This window comes from Zootoca vivipara, chromosome 1 (assembly GCF_965207765.1).
Source record: "Zootoca vivipara chromosome 1, rZooViv2.hap1.1, whole genome shotgun sequence".
Classification (NCBI taxonomy): Eukaryota; Metazoa; Chordata; class Lepidosauria; order Squamata; family Lacertidae; genus Zootoca; species Zootoca vivipara.
This window is the reverse complement of record NC_142582.1, coordinates 124,340,366-124,365,923: the sequence shown is the minus strand read 5'-3', so window position 1 is coordinate 124,365,923 and position 25,558 is coordinate 124,340,366. Positions and strand designations below refer to the sequence as shown.

Below are 25,558 nucleotides of genomic sequence, written 5' to 3'. Positions count from 1 at the left end.
CCTTCAGGAGGGGCTGCGAAACCCAGCTTTCAAGGAAGGCTTTCAGATGCAGTTGTTGAATAATGTTTCTATTGATGGCTTCTAATCTGCCTGGTGTCTTGCCCTGTTTTGTGGACTTTGTTTATTTGTTGTGAGCAGCTTCAAGCCTAGGTGGGGCTGGGTGGAAAACCCCTAAGTCTGAATGCACTTACCAACTCCAGGTGGAATCATAGAATCATAGAGTTGGAAGAGACCACAAGGGCCATCCAGTCCAACCCCCTGCCAAGCAGGAAACACCATCAAAGCATTCCTGACATATGGCCGTCAAGCCTCCGCTTAAAGACCTCCAAAGAAGGAGACTCCACCTTCTTTGGAGGTCTTTAAGCGGAGGCTTGACAGCCATATGACAAGCCCCTTGACAAGCCCCTTAACCTCTGTTGCAAAGCGAGTCTGTTTGATTCAGGTGCATACTTGCCTTCCCACGAGCTGGGCTATCTGTGACAATTAGCATAGGGAAAATACAGCTGTGAGTTTGTGGGTGCCAGACCCCTCTAGTCCCTGGATCAGGCAAGTGATGGAATTTAATCAAACCAAGCTATCTTCCCATGGTGAGCCATTAAGGGGGATTAGAATTATATAATTGTAGAGTTGGCAGGGACCCCAAGTGTTCTGTAATCCAACCCCCTGCAATACAGGAATCTCAGCTAAAGCATACATGGCCATCCAACCTCTGCTTTAAAACCTCTAAGGAAGAAGACTCTACAACAGACTTCCTCACACTCGGCCCTCCAGGTGGTTTTGGCCTGCAACTCCCATGAACCCTAGCTAGTAGGATCAGTGGTCAGGGATGATGGGAATTGTAGTCTCAAAACATCTGGATGGCCGAGTTTGAAGAAGCCTGCTCTGCAACCCCCTAAGGGAGGCTGTTCTACTGTTGAACACCTCTTACTGTCAGAAAGTTCTTCCTGATGTTTAGTCAGAATATCTTTCTTGTAACTTGAAGCCAACAAACTGAAACTCAATCTAGATAAGACTGGGGGAGACTTTGCTTTTTGAAAAAGCTTATTTTTCTCCCCATGTCACCAGCTGCCTCCTCCTTCTTCTTCTTCTTCTTCTTCTTCTTCTTCTTCTTCTTCTTCTTCTTCTTCTTCTTCTTCTTCTTCTTCTTCTTTCTTCATTTCTTTTCTTTTCACCCCGAGTTCATGCTTCTTCAAAGTCCATGACACCATTGGAGCGCTCGCAGGCCAGTGTTTCCCCAGTTATCAGTGCTTATACTACATTTTTTAAGATTTGCCTTGAGAATATCTTTAAACCTCTTTTGTTGTCCACCAGTATTTTGCTTTCCATTCTTAAGTTCGGAATAGACTAGATGCTTTGGAAGACGATAATTGGGTATCGTAACAACATGACCAGTCCAACGAAGTGGAAGTTGAAGAATCATTGCTTTTCCCCCCTATGTAACCAGCTGCCACCTGAATGCAGGCACACCCCTCCTGCCCAGGGTGGATAAAAATCAATGATTTTTTTAAAAAAATAAAAAAAATCGGATTTTTTTGATTTAAATCGGATTTTTTTGATTTAAATCGGATTTTTTTGATTTAAATCAATTTTTTTGCTTTAAATTGGATTTTTTTTAAAATAAAATGCTTTTTGAGGAAAGCATATTACCATCCAAAGGTTATTCCATCATGAAATAAAGATTAGTTTTTTTAATTATGTAGTATAAGGTTGTATATGTTTAATTTTGGGGGTAAATAAATTCCATTAATCCATTCACCTCTTCCAGAGGTTTTTGTAAGATTATTGGGCAGTTTCTCTGCCTACAAGATATTATCACAGATGCTTGGTTTACTTTTGCAGTTCTCAAAACTGAATTTGACTCAACAGAGATCACATGCCTCTTCTTCACAGCAAAAATGTTATAACATGAACAGAGTTGAGAAAAAGACCTTAATCCTATTGTTCTACAAACCTATGAATACAGAAGCAACCCCTTCAGTGCTAAGTTTCAAGAAGTTCAGTGAACAGAATAGAAACAATATTTTTCTGATTGTTTGGACAGTATTTAAGTTTTTCATGTGTAGGCTGGGCTGACAGTCTAAATTTCTTAAAATATATATATTTTGTTTTTGTTTAGCCAAATTAGTTAACAAACATGGATGTTTGTTTAAGCAAATAACATTTGCTGAAATGTTATTGTTTCAGTTGAATAAATCTATTTAAATTGTTATTATTAAGGTAATGATTATTTTTCTCCTTCCTAAGTACAACAGTAAAGTTGTCCAAATATGAATGATTAACCTATTAAACTGGGGATATAAAAACTAATATGAAAAGTTGTTATTCTAAAAATCTTCATCCACTTGCATAATAAAGTTATACCAGCAAGAATTAGTCTTTATGATTTAAATCAACTATGATTTAAATCAAGCCTTACTGACTAGTGATTTAAATCGTGATTTAAATCAGTTTGATTTAAATCAAATCCACCCTGCTCCTGCCACGGCTGCCTTTCCCAGCTGTGGCTGCCTCCACGTTAAGGTGTGGAGCCCCCCAAAGGGCAGGGCCGAGAGTGGTCACTCTGATGCCCCATTTTGTGGGACAACCCTGGGCGAATGATTAAACAATCCATGGCCTTTTAAACGGGGAGGTGGTGTTCTTGTTCTTTTCATGCATTTTGTGTTTTTATATTGTAAGCTGCCCTGTGATCCTCAAATGAAGGGCAGTGTAGAAATGATGATGATGATAGGCTCAGTGCAAGATGGCAAATGGGTGGCGCCCTGTCTCTCAACAAGTAAAGCCAGAGTTTGGAGAAGAGAGTTTTTGGAGCAGTGATGTAACTGAGAAGCACAGCATAAACAGAATCTACATTGGGTGACCAGATTAAGGTTACCAGATTTTTTTAAATGAATCCGGGGACACTTTTCAACTTCAATGGATTTTGTATGGGGACTGATTTGTAAATCCGGGGACTGTCCCTGGGAAACGGGGGCATCTGGTAACCTTAGACCAGATGCATGAGAGAGAGAGCGCAGGGCTCCTGCATCTTTAATAAAAGTGTAGAAGAGGGAATTTCAGGAGGTGTAGTTTTCAGGGCACCTACTGAAATTCTATCTTCTGCACAACTGTTAAAGGTGCAGGAGCCCAGGCCTGTTTGCCATCTGGTACCCTTAAGCGTACAGGTGATTGGGGAGAAACCTAAACCTCTCATTTAAGCAATGCTGGAAAATGCAAATATCATTACATATGCTTTACCAACGGACTGGATAGATCTAGCAATTCTGTTCCTTTTAAGAATTTGAAAGTGGAGTTGCCGTCTCAAAGGGGGCTTTTTCTTGCGCGTCACTGAAGTGATGAGAGGAACCACCAAGGATAGCTCCTCCTTCCGTGTTGCTCTTTGGGGTGGTTCAGACTGGCAGCACACTGCATGGCTCCTCAACAGCTAAATGTAGAGACATCACCTGTTCGCCAAGAATTCACAAAGATAATAGACAAAGGCTCTGAAATTACATCCGCAAGCTCCTTTGGTACACTTGGATGCAGCTCATCAAGCCCTGGAGATTTGCTGTGCTGGTGTTTTATTGGCAGGGATCTCCTAACATCAGGAAGCATTCAAAACACTGAGACACATGCAACACTCCTTACATTCTAAAGTGATACATGTCATTCTACCACCCCAGCACTCTACCACCCCGTTCCTCCTCAGGTGTTGAGATCTAGGTCTGAAAAATGGTGGTGTTTGAGACTCTGAACTCACATGACATTTAATATGTGATGGAACATTCATGCTTCTGTGCAAATCAAGGATGACAGGTCTTCGTAACAGCTGCTAACCATGATAAAATTAATCAGAAGAAATGTTATCCTCCTTAATACAAGTTGCTGGGGGTAGGGATCATATAATCATAGAACTGCAGAGTTGGAAGGGACCCTGAGGATCATCTACTCCAGGGGTGGCCAACTCCCAAGAGACTGCGATCTACCGTACTCACAGTGTAGTGATCTATCCCCTTTTTTTGGAGTTCAGGTCAAAGTTGTTGAGCTTTTTTTTGGAAGGAGGAAGGCCCATTTGTGGGGGGTTCGGGTCAAAGTTGTTGAGTTTTTTCAGGGAGGAGGCAAAATGTTGAGCTTTTTTTTTTAGGGGAGCCACAGTTGTTCAGCTTTTTTGAGGTGGAGCCAATGATCTACCAGTGATCTTTTTTTTTGCTTCAGATATTTATCTCTACCTCACCCATCGGGCCACCTTTGACTGGTGGGTGGGGCTATACCCCTGTGAGTCACCTGGTGTCAGGCGACTGATAGGTGGGAAGTCCTGCCCATCTGTCAAAGTTCATCTGCAGGTTGGGGTCAGCTTCAGCAGTGCGTCCCCTGCAGGCAGCACCCTGGTGAAGCTGCACCCAGCAGGATTCAACTCCACCCATCAGGTGATGTCACCCAGTGATATCAGCTGGCAGGGGTGTGTGGCCTGGGGAAATCTGCCATCCCAACTCCAGCCATATCTAGTTAGCTGCTGCGGGAAAGCAGGTTGCTGCACTAAATGGACCGTTTCAGAGTGATCTAACAGTGCTGCTCTTAAATTCTTACCTGGCCCTTAAGTGATGGGCATGTGTGAACTGACTCTCAGTGCAGAAGTATTCTTGTCCTTCACCCAGCCACTCTATTTATCATCAATGGGTAATGAAAGTTTACCCATGAGCTCTTTCATAGCATCCTGTCTATTCCAAATTTTGCACATGCACACGGAAACACCAAAACTCGTCATCCTTTTAAGCATATGTTTTGCAGGTTCATGATTGGAGAGAGGGAGATGGCCGCTCGCTATCTTATTTAAGACATAATTTAAAATCTGGGGCTGGGTAGCATCTGTCCATTTTGTATTGATTTTTGCAGGGGACTGGAGGGAGGTGAAAGGTCCTCGTGATTTTTGTAAGAAGGTCCTGTGAGAAAGTCTTCGGGGGAAATCTAAAGATTGTGTCTAAGCCTTGCCTTCCATTAACCCCCCGCTGCTGCTCTTCATCAAGTTATTTTAATGGCTTTCAAAGCAAGTGAGCGGAAAATGTCTTCTCTGGAACTTTGAGGAGGCTGAGCTACTAAAACGGTTGTTGCTTTCAAAATGAAACATACCAATGGGAGGATAGCCTGTTAAGAAGACTTTTGTGATTCTGTTTTAAAATACGGAGATATTTTAAATAAGGCATTATAGTTACAACTCCCACAAAAGTGAAAATCCTCACCAACTAAATGCTCTATATTAGTGCTTCTCATTCTGGTGGTTCCTCTTTCCTTCTTTCTTTCTTTCTTTCTTTCTTTCTTTCTTTCTTTCTTTCTTTCTTTCTTTCTCTTTTAAAAAAGCAAGAAGGCTTGAGAGGTTGCTACAGAGGAATAATGATCTGACCCTGGCAGTTTCTGTCTTCAGGTTTTAGTGGAGAGGTTGGTTGCATATTCTTCAATTCCCTCAGGTTCCACTTTAAGTCTACACTTGGGGGAAGCTCATAATGCTGTGTTGTTCTTCCCTCACCCGGCTAGGGGTGCCAGAAGGCATCTCTTTCCATTTCACCCTCTATTTGTTGCACGTTTCCATTCTGCTGCAGAACTGCAGAGTGAAAGGAGAGGAGGACCTTTTTCTGGCTCCGCACTTCCAGCTACTCTCTGAAGACTGGAGAAAAGACCGTCTTAAGAATATTAGGGGTGTGGGCAGGGGAATAGACCGTGTGAAAAATGAACATAATATTTTAGCTGCAGTTCATTCATTTTCAGCTTTGTATTCTTGTTATAAAAAAATGTGCCTAGACATTTCGTTGTTGTGCCCATAACCTAGGTTTAAGGTGCCGTTTAGCTCCTAGCTTTCACATCTCAGTTTCTAACACTGTTTTTAGAGAGAAGCAAAAAGGCAAGGACCCCTTCCTCCATTAGCTTAACCAGAACCCACGGCAATTGGCTCCTTCCTTCTCATAACAATCTCCTGCCATTCTTTATGTACCACCATTGCCTAAGAGTATAGAGCTTCTACTTGCTCATTTTCCTCTGCCTTCCCTATAAAATATCATCTTGCTTAGCCATTATTTTGAGTTGTGAATTGCGCAGAGTGCTTTGGTGCACCAGTGTAGTAAACATGGCTAAATGGTGTTTATTTTAAGGTCTCTTTCTCCGCACTACAGTCACATTCGCTGCTTGCTTTCCCCTTTTCATAGAGGGAAGGTTGGGCCAGGATTGACTGTGGATGTTTCGGTAGAAAGCTGGCTCTTGCTGGAAGATTTTTCCCTTGGGAGAAAGAAGTGGGGGACCCAACTAAGTGCACCCCAGTTTACCTGCAACCTCACACAATTATTTTATGAGCACCATTCAGTCTTTGTTGTGCAGCATGTAGGAAGTGTTCGACTGTTCCCAGAATGTATAGCTGGGGGCTGTCTTTTTTTTAAAAAAAATAAGCAAATTAATTATTGGGGAAAGGGCCATAGCTCAATGGTAGAGCATCTGTGGAAGATCCGTGGTTGAATTCCCCTTCAGAAACCTCGGAGAGCCCCTACCAGCCAGTGTAGATGGCACTCAGCTCGGTGGGCCAAGTATTCTCACTCTGTGTAAGGCAGCTCCCTGTCTGTAATGCACTCTACGTGGGGCTACCTTTGAGGGTGACCCAGAAACTACAATTAATCCGGAATGCGGCAGCGAGACTGGTGACTGGGAGTGGCTGCTGAGACCATATAATACCGGTCCTGACGGACCTACATTGGCTCCCAGTACGTTTCCGAGGACAATTCAAAGTGTTGGTGCTGACCTTGAAAGCCCTAAACGGCCTCGGCCCAGTATACCTGAAGGAGCGCCTCCAACCCCATCGTTCTGTCCGGACACTAAGGTCCAGCTCCGAGAGTCTTCTGCTGGCTCCCTCATTGCGAGAAGTGCGGTTGCAGGGAACAAGGCACAGGGCCTTCTCGGTAGCGGCACCTGCCCTGTGGAAAGCCCTCCCATCAGATGTCAAGGAAATAAACAACTATCTGACTTTTAGAAGACACCTGAAGGCAGCCCTGTTTAGTGAAGTTTTGATGTTTGATGTTTTATCGTGTTTCTAACATTCTGTTGGGAGCCGCCCAAAGTGGCTGGGGAAACCCAGCCAGATGGGCGGGGTATTAATATTAATAATAATAATAATTGTTGTTGTTGTTAGTTTTATCCCTTATATAAAAATGGGCCATATAACACTAAGTGGTATAATGTCCACCTTTCAGCTCTTTCTTTTTACTAAAGCGCCAAGTTGCTCCCCTCCACCCCCCGAATCAATTTGTGCCGGTGCCGGTTGCCTCACATCTGCATCCCAGGTTATAACCTTAAATGCAGTTGCTGACCTAGCAGTAAACTGAAGGTAGCAGGAAAAGCCGTAGCTTTGACCTCTGAACCTATCAAATTTCCTAGTGCCGGCGACATATCCTCCCCCCTTTCAGGTATCAAGTTCAGCATACTACTGTCTACTTGCTTGAGGAAAAGAGTGGGCTTTATAGGCAGAATGTGATTGCTTTGGATGACAAAGCAATATATAGAGAGAGGCATTCTGTGCCTTCCTTCTAAGGAGCTTAAGATGGCATACTTGGTTTCCTTCCTTTCTGTTTTATCTCCGCACCAATCCCACAAGGAAGGTTAAACTGAGAGACAGCAACTGGCCCAAAGGCCACTCGTTTAGCTTTGTGGCTGGGTGGGGGATTCGAACCTAGGTCTCCCTGGCCCAAGCCTGACACTTTCTCTCCACTTCCACATGCTGGCAGAAATAACTCATCTATTTAAAATTTGGCGGCATTGGTTGCCTCATCACAAAGTAAATCAAGGCTTTATAAGTCCTAGGAGTAAAAGCTGTGTCAGTTTGTGCCTACAAATCCATCTCGAGATGCTGCTTTAACAATAAAGGGAAACTTTGCAGATTTCAGCATACCTGTCCTTGGAGCTGATGGGTTTGAAATAAACATAGTGGCCTAACCCCCTGTATCACATGAACAGCTGAAGAAGTGAATGTACTTCTCAAATGTTTGTTTTGCCTCCTAATGGTTAAAAACGACACCTTTTTTAACAGTAAAACTATACTACCATCACCATCTGGATGCAAAATATAACCCTCGCTTTGAAGACTAAAATGGATACGGTTTGTAAAAATTACAGTGCGACTTTTGGGTTGTGTACCATTCTTGGGGGGGGGGTAGTTCTACTCATCCCCTGATTGGTTGGTTTAAATGTCTTTTTAGTTCAAGATAGCCAACTTACAGCTGAGATACAAACAGGATTCATTCTTGGTGCCTGAAGCAGAAAATACCAATTAAACCCTCTGTGGTAGTATAACATAAATAAAATAGCAAATGGAAATCATAATGGCAGCCTTAAATCTGTTTGCTTAGGCTGGTCGCCTCACCTTGCCCAATGGTAGAGCCGGCCATGATGCTTACCAACTCAGCGGAGGGGTTAGAGCTAGATGCAGAGGTGGGTGGAGGTTTTCTTATACCAGCCTGATTTCATCCATCCCCCTGAAGTTTGGGGTTGTCCTCAAACACCTCAGAGCTCCCAATGGAAGCGCAGTATCACAGCTGAAGATAACAATCTCATCCAATTATCCAGTACCAACAGTCATCTGTTTACTGATCACATTCGCATCCCACTCTTCCTCCAAGGAGCTCAGGGTGGTATTTATGGGGATTATCCCATATTGCCCTCATGAAAACCCCGTGAAGTTTAGATTAGGTTGACAGGCAGGGTTGTCAAGAGAGGTAGGCAGATGTTTGAACTCGGGGCCAAGTCCAGTGCTATATCTGCTACACCAGGCTTCCTCTCCATAGTTTTGGGAAACGTCTTTTGAAAGGGGAGCCATATTTTTCACCCACTTCAGGGGGTGTCGGAATGCCACGCTTCTTGCAACGGGGCGTAGAAAGGAGCTCAGTTCAGTTTGTTCCGTAGAAATCTGTGCAAGCCCAAACGTGCTGCCTCTGTTTTGCGATGTACAATTTATGTTGATAATTCCGATTTCACAATATCGCATGGAGAATAGACTTGTGTGTTTCTTTTCAAAATCCCCTCCTGGTTTTAAGCGGCAATTGGCACAGAAGGTGAAGCCTTGTTTTCTCTTCCTCGTTAATTCTGTTTACACGAAGGCCGTGCTCAAAGTGATGCCTCAAAACAGGGCTAATTGAAACAATGCAGGGGTGGAGGCATGCAAATGGAAATGCACACTAACGAATCGCGGCAAGTTCAGATTGACCTAGAGGTACAGAGCGTGCCGGGGCATTGCCATAGTCACTGGAGATGTTAGCTATTGACTTCACATGACAGTAGCTGGCATTAATAATGCAGCTGGCAAAAAAACAAAAAACAAAACACCAATCCAGCAACCCCAAATTATGAAATCTCCCGTCATCTTTTCTTGCAAACCACATGGATGTGAAATCAATTTCCATTAAGCTAAAATGGAAAATGGATAAACAAAGCGGGAGCGAAAAAGTGCAGTGGACAAGGAGATGGTTCATGTCGAGGAGAATGACAATTAAGCATCTTCCTCTTGTTTTTGTGTGGCTAGCACAGCTTGGCTTAGGGAGAAAGGATGTCTGCCTTATACTTAGCGCCTCAGCCCTTGCTTTTTCCCCGCAGGACCAATTGCAGTCATCAGCAGTCGTTAACAGCCATCTACAGGTTTACCACTCCCATCAGCCTATCACCCATTCCCACCCCCACCCTCTGTATATACATAAGGGTCTGACTCTTCTGTTTCAAGTGTATCTGAAGAAGTGTGCATGCACACGAAAGCTCATACCAAAATAAAAACTTAGTTGGTCTTTAAGGTGCTACTGAAGGAATGTTTTTATTTTGCTTCGACTCAGACCAACACGGCTACCTACCTGCCTTATACTGAGTCAGACCCATTGGTTCATCCAGTCCAGAATGGGGAACCTGTCGGCACTGGCAGTAGTCAAAGCTTTCCCAGCCTCCCTACCTGAGAGGTTTTTAACTGGAAATGCTAGGGGTTGAACCTGGGTCCACCTGAATGAAAATCAAGTGTTTTGCTACTGAGCTTGGAGACAGTACATGTTGCAGATCATTTTCAAATGTAGATAGCACAGTTTGTTAGGGCCGGTTGCTGATAACACCAAGGTTGCAGGTTCAATCCCCATATGGGACAGTTCCATATTGCTGCATTGCAAAGGGTTCGGTTAGATGATCCTCAGGGTCCCTTCCAACTCTGATTCATTTAACTAAAAACCTGAATGCCTAGAGGGAGCACCTTCGTACCTTCCCTTTAAAATGACAGTATCTTTTTCTGAATTTTAGCCGGGTGATGGTGGGTGGGGAGTAGAATTTTGCAGCCTTTTGGAGTAGGGCCTTCTCAGTTGTGGCATCCATGTTATGGCACCCTCTCCCTAAGTAGGCCAAATGGTTTAGCATTGCTTTGGGGTAACAGACAGGTGGAAACATGTTTATTTAAACAGGCCTTTGGAGATGGGTTTCTACGAAAGAGATGCTGCCAGAGGCTTTCCGTTGTTTTAGCTATTTGCAGGGGGCGGGGGGACAACTTGCATGCAAAACGTGGCACTTGATTACATCACATTTAAATGTTCAAATGCACAAACTGGTTGCAATAAGAGAAATAAACAAGCCTGTTATTTACTTTGAAAACAATGAAAAGTCAAGCAGTTTCTAATGAGGGGCTAAGTTTTGCATCAGTAGAGGCTACTGTCACAGAGCAAGCCAGCAGCAAATCACACACTGCTCAAAGTTGGCATTAACTCATCATTAGCAAAAACATGATCTTCCCAGACTTGGCTGAGTGTCAGGCCTAATGAGCACAGCTGCCCATCCCCGGTAGGTCTTACTCCATGAATCAGTTGCTGAGACTGAAAGTCCCTGACTCCCCAGAGCCATCTAAGACCCTTCCTCTCCAGGGCTTTTTTCAAGCGATCAGAGACTGCACCTGCGTGCAGCCTGCCACTGCTACGCCCATTTCAGCCCCCTTCTGATTCTGGGAGACATGGGGGAGGGGAGCTTGTCTCAGCAGGAGGGGGAGACCCCCCCCCCGTTACTCTAACCCAGCCTGACTCATCTCTTCCTCTTGACCTCCCTCCTCCCACTTGCCTGCTTTAGAATCTGATTCTGATTCTGGACTTCTCTCTGCCACAGACTCTCCCAGCTCACTAAGCCTTGTTACCTCTTCAGCTTCTGACATTTCCTCCTCCCAGTCTGCTCCCTCTTCTCCCTCTGACCACTCCTCGTCGTCCCACCTCCACTCCCTGGCCTCTGAGCCTTCGTCCTTTGCTGGTTCCCCAGCTGCTGCCTCCCACCATTCCTCTGTGCCCAGCCAGTCCATGACAGCTACTGACTTTCTCCCCCATAAGTTGAGACACAAGCAAAGGGATCTTAACACTCTTGCTACCATTACTCAGTTGTGTCTCCAAGTAACAGGCAGAGGTTGGGATGCATAATAATGGCTGCAGTAGTTGCAGTTGTAGGGCTATGTTAGGGGCCCTACAAGACGCACACACACACACCCCAGTGATTCCCATTTGCCCATCTCTTCATCATACTATGAATATGCAGGTTTGTTGAACAGAAGGAAGATAAATCAGTGCCATGAACTTGCCCATTTCTTGATAAAAATCACTATAAGCACAGTTGGATTTATTGTTCTGCAAAGTACACAGAGTCATATAACCATTGGCAACTGTTTACCTGGAATTAATAATTAGCAGCCTTCATAGCGGACTGTTAGCAAAGAGCCAGGCATTTGGCACAATAGAAACTCGGCTGCATAGAGCCGCGTTAAAATTGCATTACACAAAGACAATGGCAGCAAATGGCAGTCATTTGAGTTTCTGCCACAGCAAACAATTGGATGCTGGACACTTTCATTTGTTTATTGCATTATTTATTTGGACAGGTGCAAACTGGCCATGCAAAATTGAATCTTGCTCCTTGGTATTCCTTTGTTGGACCAGTGCATAGGGATAAGCGAAAACGTGCATATCCTAGCAGACTCTAAATCTATTTATGTCTTCATTACTGTAGATTAAACAGTCCACAAAAGTGGGAAGCTCTGTCACTATAGTGTGCTACTAAATTAAACTGTTTGGGCCAGGAACAGTTATGAGTTTTCTTGAAAACATTCGAATTGGGAAATTTTCTGCAATTTTTTCCATTACCTTATGCAAATTCGAATAGGATAATTTACATTGGAAAGCTTCCAGCTTTCTTTGGAAAATCTTCTGAAGGCCTAGCTTAGTGATCAAATGTAGCATGTATATTTTTATTGTATTTGATAAAGAAAGATAAGCGTGCCAGGCTTAAGTAACACAGCAAGCCTGCAATTTACACAGGGATTATGTTCCAGGGATCGCACCTAAAGCCAAAATTGCATATAGTGAAAACACATTGGGTTCAATGGCAGGTGGGATTGCCAAAGTCTGTATTTGCACCCAAAAGTAATCTACTTGTGTTCTCTTTGTTGCTGCATGGAATGATGCATGAACCAGACCTTTGGGTTTAGTAAGTAAAGCATGTTAAACTTACTTAAGAGTGTGTGGTCTGTTCATTGGCAGAGGGATAGAGAGAGGTGGAGGCAAGAGCTTTAAAGCAGACTAAACGGGATTTGCAAAAGAGTTTAACAACTTTCATTCCACGCTATAGTGCTGCTTAATTCTGAGAGTGTTTCTAACCTTCCTGGGTGCTTTCTCCCGCTGGAGAGTGCAAATCCCCGCATTTTGAAAGAAAAGGGACCCCATCCCACAGACCCCGAAGCCTGTGGGATGGGGTGGATCTCTGCAGGGAGTGATCAGGCTTGAACCCCACATTGTTCAGGAGGGACCCCCTGTCTGCCAGAGAGGCTTTTCAGGGGTCACAAGTGATATCTGGGTGAAGGGAGGTGGGTGGGAAGCTTTCCCTCTGTGAACACACTTAACTTATCTTAGGATCCAAGCCTACATATTTAACCAAATGCATCCCCCCCCAACCACATCCCCCGCCGCTCCTTGACATCTCCTTATAGATTTGGTCAGTTTTAACTGCTTTTAGAGCTGCTTACGTTTGAGGAGAGTTTCTCCTAGGATGGGCAACCACTTTGTAATTAGCCCTGTGGAAATGTCATATAAACCAGCCATTGGACAGTCAGTGTCAACAACAGCCGAAAGCCTAGTTAAACTTCTAGAAGTTCAGAAGCTTATTATCCAAGGCAATGTGGTAGTCGCCTAATCCCCACCAACTGTTCTGTGTTCAGTTGCCCTGACAAATTCCGCATATAAGCCTTCAGGCCTGCCTTTGTTGCCTTGCATCTTCACCCACCCAGCGACTCAATTTCATCCTTTTTCTTTTTCTCTCTCACCTGGCTTAAGGTTTTCAACATGCTGCCAAATGAGCCTTGTTCACACATTGCAACAATTTATTTATATAAAGTATTTCTTAGCTGCTGTTCATCAAAAGATGAACCAGGGCGTTGTGCAAAAGTGTGAATGAAATTCTGCCTATGTACAGATATGATTTTAAACCAGCAAACATACATAACAAAATAAAACAAGGAGCCTTTTGCCACCTGAGGCCCTTCTCCCCGTGCTTCCTCTGAGGGAGTTGAGCATGGTGGCAACGCAAGAATGAGCCTTTTTGGTGGTGGCTTCCCACTTGTACAATGCCCTCATTGGGAAAGCAAGCCTGGTGCTAAATGCTAAAATATTGCTGTACTTTCAGGCCTTTGATCATTAATCTGAAGGGCAGTGAGCGAACGGGTTTCGGCCTGTTTCAGTGCTCATTTTCCTAAAAAGGATTTGCCCTTTCATAATTAATATTGGATGAGCATAATTAGCTGTTGTGCTTTAAATGGGTTTTTAAAGCTTTATTTTGTAAATTGCTTTGGAAAACTCCTTGGTGTGAAATGGCAAATAAATGAATAAAAATTCAAAAGCTGAAAATAGGTTGTAGCTTAATTCCAGAAAATACGGGGGTAACATGTGACCTATTCCCTCCATTCTCACAAGGACTAGATTGTGAGAAATGAAGCCTAGAGTGTGTATTGAACCTCGGCGATGAGGTGTGTCTAGTGGAAATCAAGTCTGTGCACTGCCACAGAAGAAACTACAAAATGGTCACTCGGGGCTGTGACTATCCCTTGATAGACCGCAAAGTTTGCTATGTGTGGCAGTGATCAGGAGCTGTTCCTCTCATCTATTCACAAATGAAATGCGGCTTGTTGATGGACATGCAAGTGTTCCCTGCAATAAACTGTGGTTTTCTACTTCCTCATCTCCAGATAATGGCCCCACGTATGAATAAATCAGACAAGTCATAACAGAGTTGCAGATGCTTGGGTATTTCTTTGTAGTAGGTAACAACTTTCCCTGATTTGAGACTGGACCTGGCTGTGAGGTAACAAGTTTTTATTTAGCAGGAAGATGGTTGGCATCCGCCTGTCTTAAGAGACAAGGGAGTGTGCCTCCGTGCGTGAAGTCAAACCGCTGTGCTTAGCAGCACCGAAGTGACCTCCCTGGGGTGCAAACCTGGGCAGTGTGTATGGAGGCCCTGGGCCACCCAGACAACAAAACTCCTCTCAGCCTGGCTGATGTGGTCCAAAGGAAAGCAGAGCAAGATGTTTGGCACTAGCTTGGCTGCAGGAGCTGCCAGAAGGAGGCATACAACTGGGTGTCATCCAACTGTCTTTGGGACTCCGCACTGGATTTGTGTAGGACTTACTCCTTAGCCCCTTTTTTCTTTTCCCGGAGATACCCTGCAAGGCAGCAGAGGTTTGGGATCAGAGTTCTCCTCCTCCTAGATGGGCTCCCTTCCCAGGTGGATGAGCCCCACCTGCCCCTCAGTTCCCTCTACAGCCCGTGCAAAAACCACCTTCTTAACTGCTAGACCCACTATTGGTCTCGCCCACTCAATCTGCCAGAGCCTGTCTTCACATGTACTTCATGCCCAGTCTCATCCCAGGTAGTACTGGAAAAGACTTCAGCTTGAGTCATTGGTGAGCTACTGGGTGCCTTGTCCGACTAGACAGCATTGGGTCAAATGGACCACTGGTCTGACTCCATAGTTGTCAGCTGTACATAAATTGCAGAAATTTGTATAGATTCAGCCTGCCTTAGAAAACCAGCAGTTTTCTGATGCTTGATCACCATTCCCAGTAGCATCCCTGGCTGGCTCTTCAGACCACCTTATTTGTGCTGGTTTTGTGCCTAAATATGTGAGCAGTGTGAAGAGAAGACCAGGAAAAACAGGACGCTGGCTGCAATAGAGGATAGGATTCCGGTATGTTTCACAGCTGAGTGGAAAATTTTATCATGTACATGGCATGTTTTATGTGCAACCATGATAAGGTGGAGGAACCTTGCTCTCTCTTGCTATTGGTCATCCAGCGGGGAATTTTTAAAGGAGACCAAGTAGGTCAACAGAAGCTGGGGTGGTGCTTCTAGACCCCATGAAGTCCGGTATCTCTCCCCCAGTGGCACCAGTCCCCCACCCCCAGCGATTATTTCCTTTTACCGCCATAGTTCTTGGCAAAATAGAGTATTCTAAACTGAGCAAATGTATTTATTGTAGCACTACTTCTATGCCACCTTTCTGCCAGCTTCCAACATAAGCTACAATAGCATTTAAACCGCACACATGTATGGAACGATTGATTGATTGATTGATTGTATGGGGGTGAAGACTAATATGATGTACTAATTGTTAGGGATGGCTTTTTTGTTTTGCAGAATGGCATTTCAAAGAATTGGGATTTCATGAGGACACATGACAGGTAAATTTTGCAGCATTTTTTCTTTTACATATTTCTTCAATCAATTTTCTCTCTCATCTTATCTATCTATCTATATCTATATATCTATCCACTTACCGTAGCACGTCATATAGCATTTCTGATTGTTCCCATTCATCATCCTTCGTATACCAAACCCTCTAAGGTGAGCCTGTTGTCCTATAAGGCCTGACATTGAAACAGAGAGAGAGAGAGAGAGAGAGAGAGGGAGGGAGGGAGGGAGGGAGGGAGGGAGGGAGGGAGGGAGTATTGCTTAAGGAAGTTTGGTGAATTCACAGCAGAGGCAAAATTCAAACCAGAAATTTCCTGAATTATAGTTCAGTCTCTTAACCAGTCTTATCTCATCCATGCATCCATTTGGTTGTGTACAAACAGCAAATCTCTGTGAAAGGCCTGGCACTTAGACCATCCTCTCAAAGGGGAACAGTGCATCAGGAAGGAGGTTTCAGCTAGACTAGAAGATATTTGTGTGCTTGGGTTTGGGCTGATATGTTGGTTTTAGCCATAGAGGGAAATTCAGAACATGGCTATGCATTCAAGCATACCATCCACCACCCCCCACCACCCCAATGTTCATTCTGACGCAGTACATTTTCTGCATGAACCATTCCTCATTCCCCTCCTAATAGTTTGAATTGGCTTTCTGGGCCAAATCAGATGTGATTTTAATAGACTAATAGATTGGGGCCGCATCACACAGAGGGGGTAAGTTTAACCCTTCCCAGCTGCATTCGTATTAGAAGCCCCCACGCTGCTATTAGCCATATACTGTATTGGAAAAAGTTTCCCCCTCCCACACATCTATTATTAAATTTCAAAAGCCCTGACGTGTTTCCAAGTGATACATTTAGTGTCACGTCTAGTTTGACCCTTGGTTTAGACTGTTTGTATGCCCACAGAGGAAGGGAGTTCCAAAGCCAGGGAACACACTTCAAAAACATCACTGTTCGGCTTGGAGAAGAGAGGGCCAGTCTCCAGAGGTTTCCTTTGGGGATTAGAGAAATCAGTGAATTGCTGGAAATGCAGTACCGCCTTGCTGTTCTCGAACATAATAACTTCATAAATTGTTTCTCCAGCATCTAACACTTCATAAGTATTGCTGCTATGATACCTAGCAGCCTTTTAAAGTTGGGGGGGGGAGAGAGAGATTACAGAGAAAAGCTCACTAAATACGTTTTCTAGAAGGGCTGGGTGGGGTTTTTTGTTTTTAAAGGACTTTTTCACAGGACGTTTTTTAAAATAGCTGCTTGCTGTTTTATACGATTGCATAAGGTGCACATGTCACACCAGTCATCTCTGGTCACAAAACATTTGTTGCCTTCGCATGTGCAGCAGCTGTCATCCTGCAACTTTTTTTTGTGACTACAGAGCACAGCATTCAACCGCGAGCATGCCAAGCCATGTTGCTCTGCACTGCAGCCTTTCTACCTTCGTAGGAATACAAAGGGCTCCTTCACCCCAGGCCCCTAAGTTCGTAATCCGGAACTGCTAATGCAGAGATCAATTTTATTTTGGGGTAAAACTCGCTGTGAATGCCTCCTCCGCTGCAAGCCTCTTGCGTTCTTTTTTATTTATTTCTTGGCTTGACCAGTTTCGTAATCTGCCCTTCCTCAAGAGTGAGATGAGCCCCGCAACCCCAGGGTCGTCCATGACTGGACCTAACGGTCAGGTGTACCTTTACCTTTACCTTTAATGATGTTGAGATTTGAATGACTGAAACCATTGTACTACTTTGTTTTAATAGATTCATTCATTAGTCTTTCCACGTTGTTTACTCCTCTTTTCCTTTCCTTTTTAAAATCACAACTGGAGAACAGTCGCCTTTGCAGTCTCAATTGTGACACAGTGCGTTAAGCTGTGGGACCCTGCTAAAATAAAGTTTCCTTTTTTAGTAGCGATGCATTAAGATCGCAAAATAAGATATTTTGAATGCGCTCATAATATTCTAAATTTAAGTAACCACTAAAGATAACAAGATTCCAAAACTACTTGGCCTTCAGTCCCAGGTCCATGAATGTTGTAGAAACTACTAAGCATTTTTTTAAAGAACCAAGCTCATTAAATAGCCAATGTGAGCATATAGATCTGTCTTTCCCAAACTGGTGCCCTACAAATGTTTTGGTACTGCCATCAGTACCAACCAGCACTGCTGTCCTAGATAAATACATCTTTTAAAGGTAACATTCATAAGGTAGTTTTAAAGCACAAGCCCACCTCTGAAGAATTTATATTGTAAACTGCCCCGTGCTCTGCCCTGTAATAAATAATAATAGTGTTGTTAACTGCAGTTTGTTAAGAAGAGAAGAAGAGTTTGGATTTGATATCCTGCTTTATCACTACCTGAAGGAGTCTCAAAGCGGCTAACATTCTCCTTTCCCTTCCTCCCCCACAACAAACACTCTGTGAGGTGGGTGGGGCTGAGAGACTTCAGAGAAGTGTGACTAGCCCAAGGTCACCCAGCAGCTGCATGTGGAGGAGCGGAGACACGAACCCGGTTCCCCAGATTACGAGTCTACCGCTCTTAACCACTACACCACACTGGCTGGGTGCTGGGAGTGGTAGCTCTCTGATAGAGGCTGCGTGCGCACCATAAATTTAAAGCACATGGTTATGCCCAATGAATCCTGGGAACTGTAGTTTATCCTTTACAGAGCTACTCTTCCCCAGCATCCTTTAAATCAGGCATCCCCAAACTGCAGCCCTCCAGATGTTCTGGCCTACAACTCCCATGATCCCTAGCTAACAGGACCAGTAGTCGGGGAAGATGGGAATTGTAGTCCAAAACATCTGGAGGGCCGAAGTTTGGGGATGCCTGCTTTAAATTATGCAGATGTGTCTCAAATGCATGTTATATATGCAGCTGAAAAGAAAGAAGTCGTAAGATCCTTTTACAGGTTTGGGAGGTCTGAGTCGCACTTTTTTCACGTCAGCCCTCAGGCATAGCACCCTTACCCTATGTGGGCTTAATGATCACGTACAGAAGAGTGCCTGCAAAAACAAGAGGCAAGGTAAAGGGAGTTTTTGCAGAGTCAAAACGAGGGGGGGGGACCTGTAACTTGTTTCCATAAAAACTTCATGCTTTAAAGAACTATTCTAGGAACCTTCCCACACCTTTCAGGAAACCTGTAAACCAGAGCTTCCCAAACTTTTTTCATGTTGGTGACACAATTTCTAGATGAGCAGTTCAGTTTTACTAGCAAACCGGAGGTTTAACTCACCCCTTTCCAGCCCCGGGAGGAGCACAGGGAGAGTTCGCATGACATACCTGCACACTGCAGCCGACACACTAACATGTCGCAACACACAGTTTGGAAAGCTCAGCTGTAAACCAACGTATTTTCTGCACCATGTTTCTTGTTTTTGTTTTTAAATTACAACTTTTTGGAAGCTGCCACAAAATAACCATTTTTATCTTTTCGAGTACTAAATTTAAACAACAGCGGCTCACAAAGGAAATCTTTTTTTTCTGTTTTATTATTATTATTATTGGCTGTTCTCATAGATATCCTACTGTAAGGCCGAAAGGTTCTGGGTTGCCTCCAAACCCCACCCAACCCTCCCACTATTTGTCGAACTGTGTATTATGCAATTCACACAAGACCCTGCAAAATAGCCAGTGCATGTGATAAACCACCTGGGAACTCAGTTCACGTTGAAAGCATTGAATACACTGGGCCTGCAACTTACACTCAGTTTACATATACGTGATCACTGCCTTACATGGGTGGAGGAATGAATGAATATAAAAGGAGAGCAGGGGAAGCCTATCATTCCCCGTTCTCCATTGATTTATTCCCCTCACCTGTGCACCCAGCAGGTTTTCCTTGTTTACTGGGCTCTGGGAAGGTCACTGATAAGTTGCCAGAGCCCTCATGATGCCCTTCCCAGGGCCCTGTAACTGAACAAATCAAGCTTTTCTATCGGACATAGTGGGAGGTACCAGCCAAAGTACCTCTCCATCATCATGCAATGGGATTTGGCAGCCCAGTCATTGCACGAGCCAAAATGATAAAAAAGCTCAAGTCAATCTTCGAGTAACGCTAAATATTTTCAACATATTCTGAATTGGGGGGGGGGGAGTTCAAAGGGAGACAAAGCAAACATGCTGAATGAAAACCAAACAAGGGGAATTGTTACAAGAGGGAGGCTTGTTCATACTTGGGCCTCGAAGGCTTACAGGGAGACAAGAGTGCTCTTTATAAACATGTAAAGAGATCTTTAAAAACAGACAAGTATCAATTATCTTCCTTGGCCACTGTGAACAGAACAAGTAGACATCTGAAGCTGAAGACAGAACATTTCAGGTTAAACATTAAGGAAAAACTTTTTGAACAAGCTGCAAAGGGATGTTGTGCAATCAAGGGGTTTGGAAGCTGGTCGAGTCTGGACTTGACACCTCTTTATCAAGGATGATGCAGGGAATAATGAATTTCATCCTGCCTTTGTAGAGAGGAATGAGCCAAAGAACCAAATATCTTTCAACTGAGATAACTATCTGATTTGTTTGTACCTCATGTTCATAATTATCCTTTGGATGGGACCTTAATTGGAACATAGGGAGCTGCCTTAAAATGAATCACATGCGGCTCTCGGGTCTTCTCAGCCCTTGGGCTTCCCCCCAAGCCATGCCTCTCCCTAGGCCACACCCCTTCTCCCTAGGCCACACCCCAGCTCTGCCCCACATGCTTCTCAAGTGCTTTTGCCTGTCTGGAATGTGCCCTTGAAGCATGATGGTGCCTCTTGCTTACCTGGATGAATTGAGGTGTGCATTTATAGAACCATCTGCTTTTGGTGTGTGGTTGAGACGATGCCTCTTTGACAAAGGTAAGATTCTCATCCATTGCACCACAGGTTGGATGGAGGCTAGCAAGTAACACAGCCTGCTGGGTTGGCCCTCCTATAGTGTATAAATTTATTTTCAATTAAGAAGGCCAGGTCTATTGGATTATTACACTACTATCAAATTCAGGGGATTGGACTTTAAAGGCCAGCCATTGCCAGCATGGCAAGTAAATCTGCAGAGCCATGCTGTTGCCATAGATTTGTTTGGCATCAAAGCACTGGCAATGACCACTCTTGGCATATGTGGGTGTGCAAAATTGTATCGTGGCACAAAAATATAGATGGGTGGAAGGCTGAAAGATAGGGCAGCGCTTCCAAATTTCCGAAAGCTGAGAAATACTCTTTTTTTCTGAATTAAAATGGGAAGCTCACTTCCCCTAACTCAAAATTCAAGTAGATGGATCAGGTAGCAGGTGATGTGAAGACCTTGTCTGCGGCATTGAAGAGCCACTTCCAGTCAGAGCAGACAGCAGAATAGACAAATGGACAAATAAGACAACTACCATGTTCCTACTTTTTCATGGCACACTAGCGTGCCTCAGTGCTTAGGAATTATTTTTAGAGAGTGTTTAGGGTGTTTCGTCAACAGACCACATGACAATCATTTCTGCTGAGGGTGTGCAGTGGTTCTGTGTTAGCCTGCCATAATGACGTAAACCAGGGTGAATTGAATAATAATATCATGTTATCTGGATTGCACCATTAGCAAGATGCCGTGAGTGGGATCAGGGACCCTCTAAACTTCCAAGTCACTTCGTGGCCTTGCTTTATCCAGAAAGTTAGATGCACAAACTTTTCTTCCACCCCTTTTCTGAGAAGTTAAACCAGACTCACTGGGGAAACGCTGGCGTTCAAAGGGGGAAGGAGTAAAGAGGAAAAGAAGGGATCTTTTGCTTTGATGGACAGGTCTAGTTTTTATCCCCAGTGAATTATTGTCACCCAAATAACAAATCTAATTGGAAGACCACAGAGCTGATCCAAAGGAGACACAAGGTGAATCTTGTGTTCGCGGCACACCCTTAGTTTCTAAAAAGCTGTCTCCACTTGCACTGCACAGATTGCAACCAGCAGGCAGGAGACCGGATCTTGCCATCGTGGCAACCAGTGCAAGTCGTTCTGTGTGCCATCGCAGTTTTGGATTCCTTCAGGGTTAGGGTGTTAACGTAATGCATTGGGGGGGGGGGGAATGGCAAGACAGTTTTTACAAATAATAAAAGGTCATTGCAACATGTGTCGCAAGCAACAACACCCCCCCCCAAAAAAAAAAGCTGAGTGAAGCTATAAGCACAATAGATTTCAAATTTTATTTAAATATTCCCTGCGCCTCCGCCTTAAAATGATTTGGAACAGTAAGGTCTCCTTGCCTTGTGGATCCTGGGATGTGGGCCAAAGTATCTCACACAGAGAGACAGTATATTGTACTTTAAAATACTGTGACTGATGCGGCATATTGTATACAAAATGTTGGCCCGACAGCCCACTTCCCCTTTTTGTTGTTGCTTAATTTCTTACACTCTATATTTTATCCGTTATTACACATGAACCCGTGTTGCTGAGCGTCTGTTTGTTTTAAAAAAATTCCTTCGGCACCTCATTCTTTTATACGCTGGTTAAATAAAACGCCTTAGGCAGCTCAAGCCAATGTAATAATCTGTAGCTGTGGTTTATGTTTCAAAGATAGATGCTTCTGGGATTGTTAATACGCCTTAAAAATTATTGCTGCTACTCATTCTCTTGCAAGGCTGATTGTTAAAGGAGCAGGGCTTGTTGCTTGAAGCATCACAAGGAATATCTTGCTTAAGTAACTCACCCCCTCCAATCCACGCTGTTGTTGTTTTAACCCTCCTATGCACAAATGACCCTGTAAGTGCACACACACATTATATATGCGCGCGCACACACACACACATTTCCTTTTGCTCTTGTTAGTTCATATTTCATGCATGTTTTCTACCATAAATGAGTTCTGTGGTGTTTCAACACAGATTACATGGACACCCACACAATGTGAATGTTTAACTAGAAGAGTTTTGGACTCATTTGGGCTTCAGTTAACGTTAATGAGGGTCAGGAAACCACTGTAATTAAGTTATTGCAGGGGTTGCATTAAAATTTTGATTTGTTTTTGGCATCCGTCTGTCGCAGAAAACAATGGAAGAGTGTGCCTTCAGGGGTGAAGTCAAACAATTGGAGAGTTAAGAGTGCCTGCTTTGGGAGGAGAGATATGCTTTATTGCAGGTTATATTATAATTTTGATTATAACATTGCTATTCCTACTTTATGTTGATGCAGAATTTCAGATAAGGAGGTGTTAACGCTTCAGTATTTTTTATTCATGTATCCAGAAGGTATTTAGTGAAATGGAAAACTGCAGGAGGGAGGTATCAGGAGTGCATGGCCCAATCTTGAAGTGAAATGCAAACTATGCCCCCCCCCCTTCTTTGCTGGATACTGTACAGTGATTTGATATATTGGTTTCTTGAGTAACTATGTTGTGCATAAACCATAGTTCCCTCCATTCAGATTAAAAAACAGGAAACCATAGTTTGTTCTCTACAAACTGAATGGTTTAAACCAGAGTTTTCCAAACTTGTGTGTCGTGACACGTTAGTGTGTAGGTGTGTTTCACAAACCCTCCCAGCACTCCTCCCACGGCTGGAAAGGGGTCAGTTTAACTTCTGGTTTGTTAGTAAAACTGAATTACTGTGTCACAAAATGACGCATGTCTAGAAAGTGTGCCGCCAACATGAAAAGTTTGGAAAGCTCTGGTTTAAACTTTCTCCCTTCAAGTGCGGAGAAAGAGGAGGATTTGTTGTTCTGTTTGAATTAGGCCTCTAGTACTGTACCCCATATAAATTAAGATTGAGGTCCTGTTATAAATTTACTCCTGCACAATAAGTTATAAACCTCAATATAATCTCATAGCACTTGCGTCAAACAGGAGTCATTGCCAAATATATCTGATCCTGGATTGTGGTTTAAAAAAGAAAGGAGCCCTTTGACCACAACGCCAGGTTAGTAGTGTTTTGCATCTCCGCAGAAAAGTTAAAATGTACTTGCCAAATCTACGACTGTAATGCATTTTTTAAAAAAAATGTACATTGCATGTTAAATTTATTTTTGTGTGGGGTGTGTGTGTGAGGGGTGTTGCAAAAACCATTTCTTTAGGGATAGCCTTTTAGACCTCTCTAATTATCTTTCTTTTTGAGGGGGAGAGAGTCCACTTGGCTATTAGTATGAAAGGCTGAGTGTTTTTGTCAAGAGCTTATGGCTTTTCGTCTCTGAGGGGCTGCATCTTAAATAGCCAGTTGGAATGGTATTGGCCTTTGGGGGGGGGGAGAGATAGATGCAGCATGCTTTGAAGGAGCTCTCAAGGAAGGAGCCAACGGAAGACTGTGCAGGCGTGGCCCGCATTTAATCCAGGGCCTGCCTGCATTAATGGTTAAAGCTCTGGGAAAGGAAAGGGGTTGCACCAGAAAATAATCAAAAGGCTGTAGCTTTAGTACAACTGCCCTGGAGTTGAGCGGCTGTGTTTTCTCTTGCCTAAGCTGCTTGATCTGCCTGCCTGATTAAAGGAGGCAATGTCACTCCATTTATCACATTGTACGTTTATGGTGTGTTGTGCATTGATTGTAGTTGAGAAGTTAGTGAATACAGTCATACCTCGGGTTACAGACGCTTCAGGTTGCATCTTTTCAGGTTGCGTCCCATGCCGAACCCAGAAGTTACTTCCGGGTTTTGGCTCTCGCTTATGTGCAGAAGCGCTAAATTGTGCTTTGCGCAGAAGCGCCGAATCGCAACCCGCGCATGCGCAGACGTGGCGCTGCAGGTTGCGAACGTGCCTCCCGCACGGATCATGTTTGCAACCCAAGCGTCCACTGTATCTGTTTTGCTTCTTACCAGTTCCCTTTCCCCCTGGCTTTTCTCCATTTGAGTCGCCACTCAACCAACTCGGTGCTTCTACAGTCTCAACACTTGAGAGTTTGCGTATAGGGCTGTTTTAGCTCTACATCCAGTGAGACAAAGGCTGTAGTCCTAACCCCACTAACCTGTGAATAAGCACCATTGAATTCAGTAATACTTCTGAGTAGACGTGGTTAGAACTGTGCTGCAACTGTTGTCCCCGTCCCCCCCAACAGTAATTCAGTAGCTTATAAAGATACAACTGTCTCATTCTGTTAATGAGATCCTCTGGTGTTTGGGTGGAATATTCTCAAGCAGAGGATAAGAAAATGAGATTCGATGAAACTGTCATACATTGGGTTGCAGGTAACTGCTGCCCGCTGCTGTTGCCAGGAGTGCTTGCAAAATCAAGATCCAAGTCAAGGGAGGAAGTGGGCAAAGTTTGCAGAGTTCTAAAGTGAGAAGCACTGATTCTTCATCTATATGTCAAAGGCTGGCTGAGGTCACTAGCTAATATGGGGGTGCAGGTGGCGCTATGGTCTAAACCAGGGGTCCCCAGACTTACCCGGCTTTGGGCCGGTTCCCACCGTGCCGATCGCGCGACGGGCCGGAGGGTGGGGAGTGCACGTCCGTGCGGGCCGGCGGGCGGGGGAGTGCGCGCCCGTGCGCATGCGCACACGCACACGCACTTACTGGCGCGGCGGCGCGCTTCCAGGTCGGAAAAGGCGCCGGAAATCGTTTGTGCGCATGTGTATGGGCCTCCCCCGACCCGGAAGTGCAACAGAAATGACCTCTTCTGGGTCGGGAAAGGCCCATAAGCATGCGCACAGACGATTTTCGGCGGTTTTTTCCGATCCGGAAGAGCGCCACCGCGCTGCGCGCCGTAAGAGCGGGTGGCGGCAACGGGCGGCGGGGGGCGTCGCGGGCCAGATTGGGAGGCCAATTGGGCCGCATCCGGCCCCCGGGCCGTAGTCTGGGGACCCCTGGTCTAAACCATCAAGCCTCTTGGACTTGCCAATTGGAAGGTTGGCAGTTCGAATCCATGCAACGGGGTGAGCTCCCATTGCTCTGTCC

The 25,558-nt window shown here is 44.4% G+C and overlaps 1 protein-coding gene across 2 annotated transcripts in view; it reads left to right on the top strand.

The window, feature by feature from the left end:
* NUDT14 (nudix hydrolase 14) overlaps window positions 1–25,558 on the top strand; it is a 52,470-nt gene that overhangs the window by 7,383 nt on the left and 19,529 nt on the right. For both annotated transcript variants that reach the window (XM_035104706.3, XM_035104697.3), the window contains exon 2: window positions 15,678–15,721. In XM_035104706.3, the coding sequence (XP_034960597.1) occupies window positions 15,678–15,721 (44 nt within the window). The remainder of the gene's footprint in view (window positions 1–15,677; window positions 15,722–25,558) is intronic.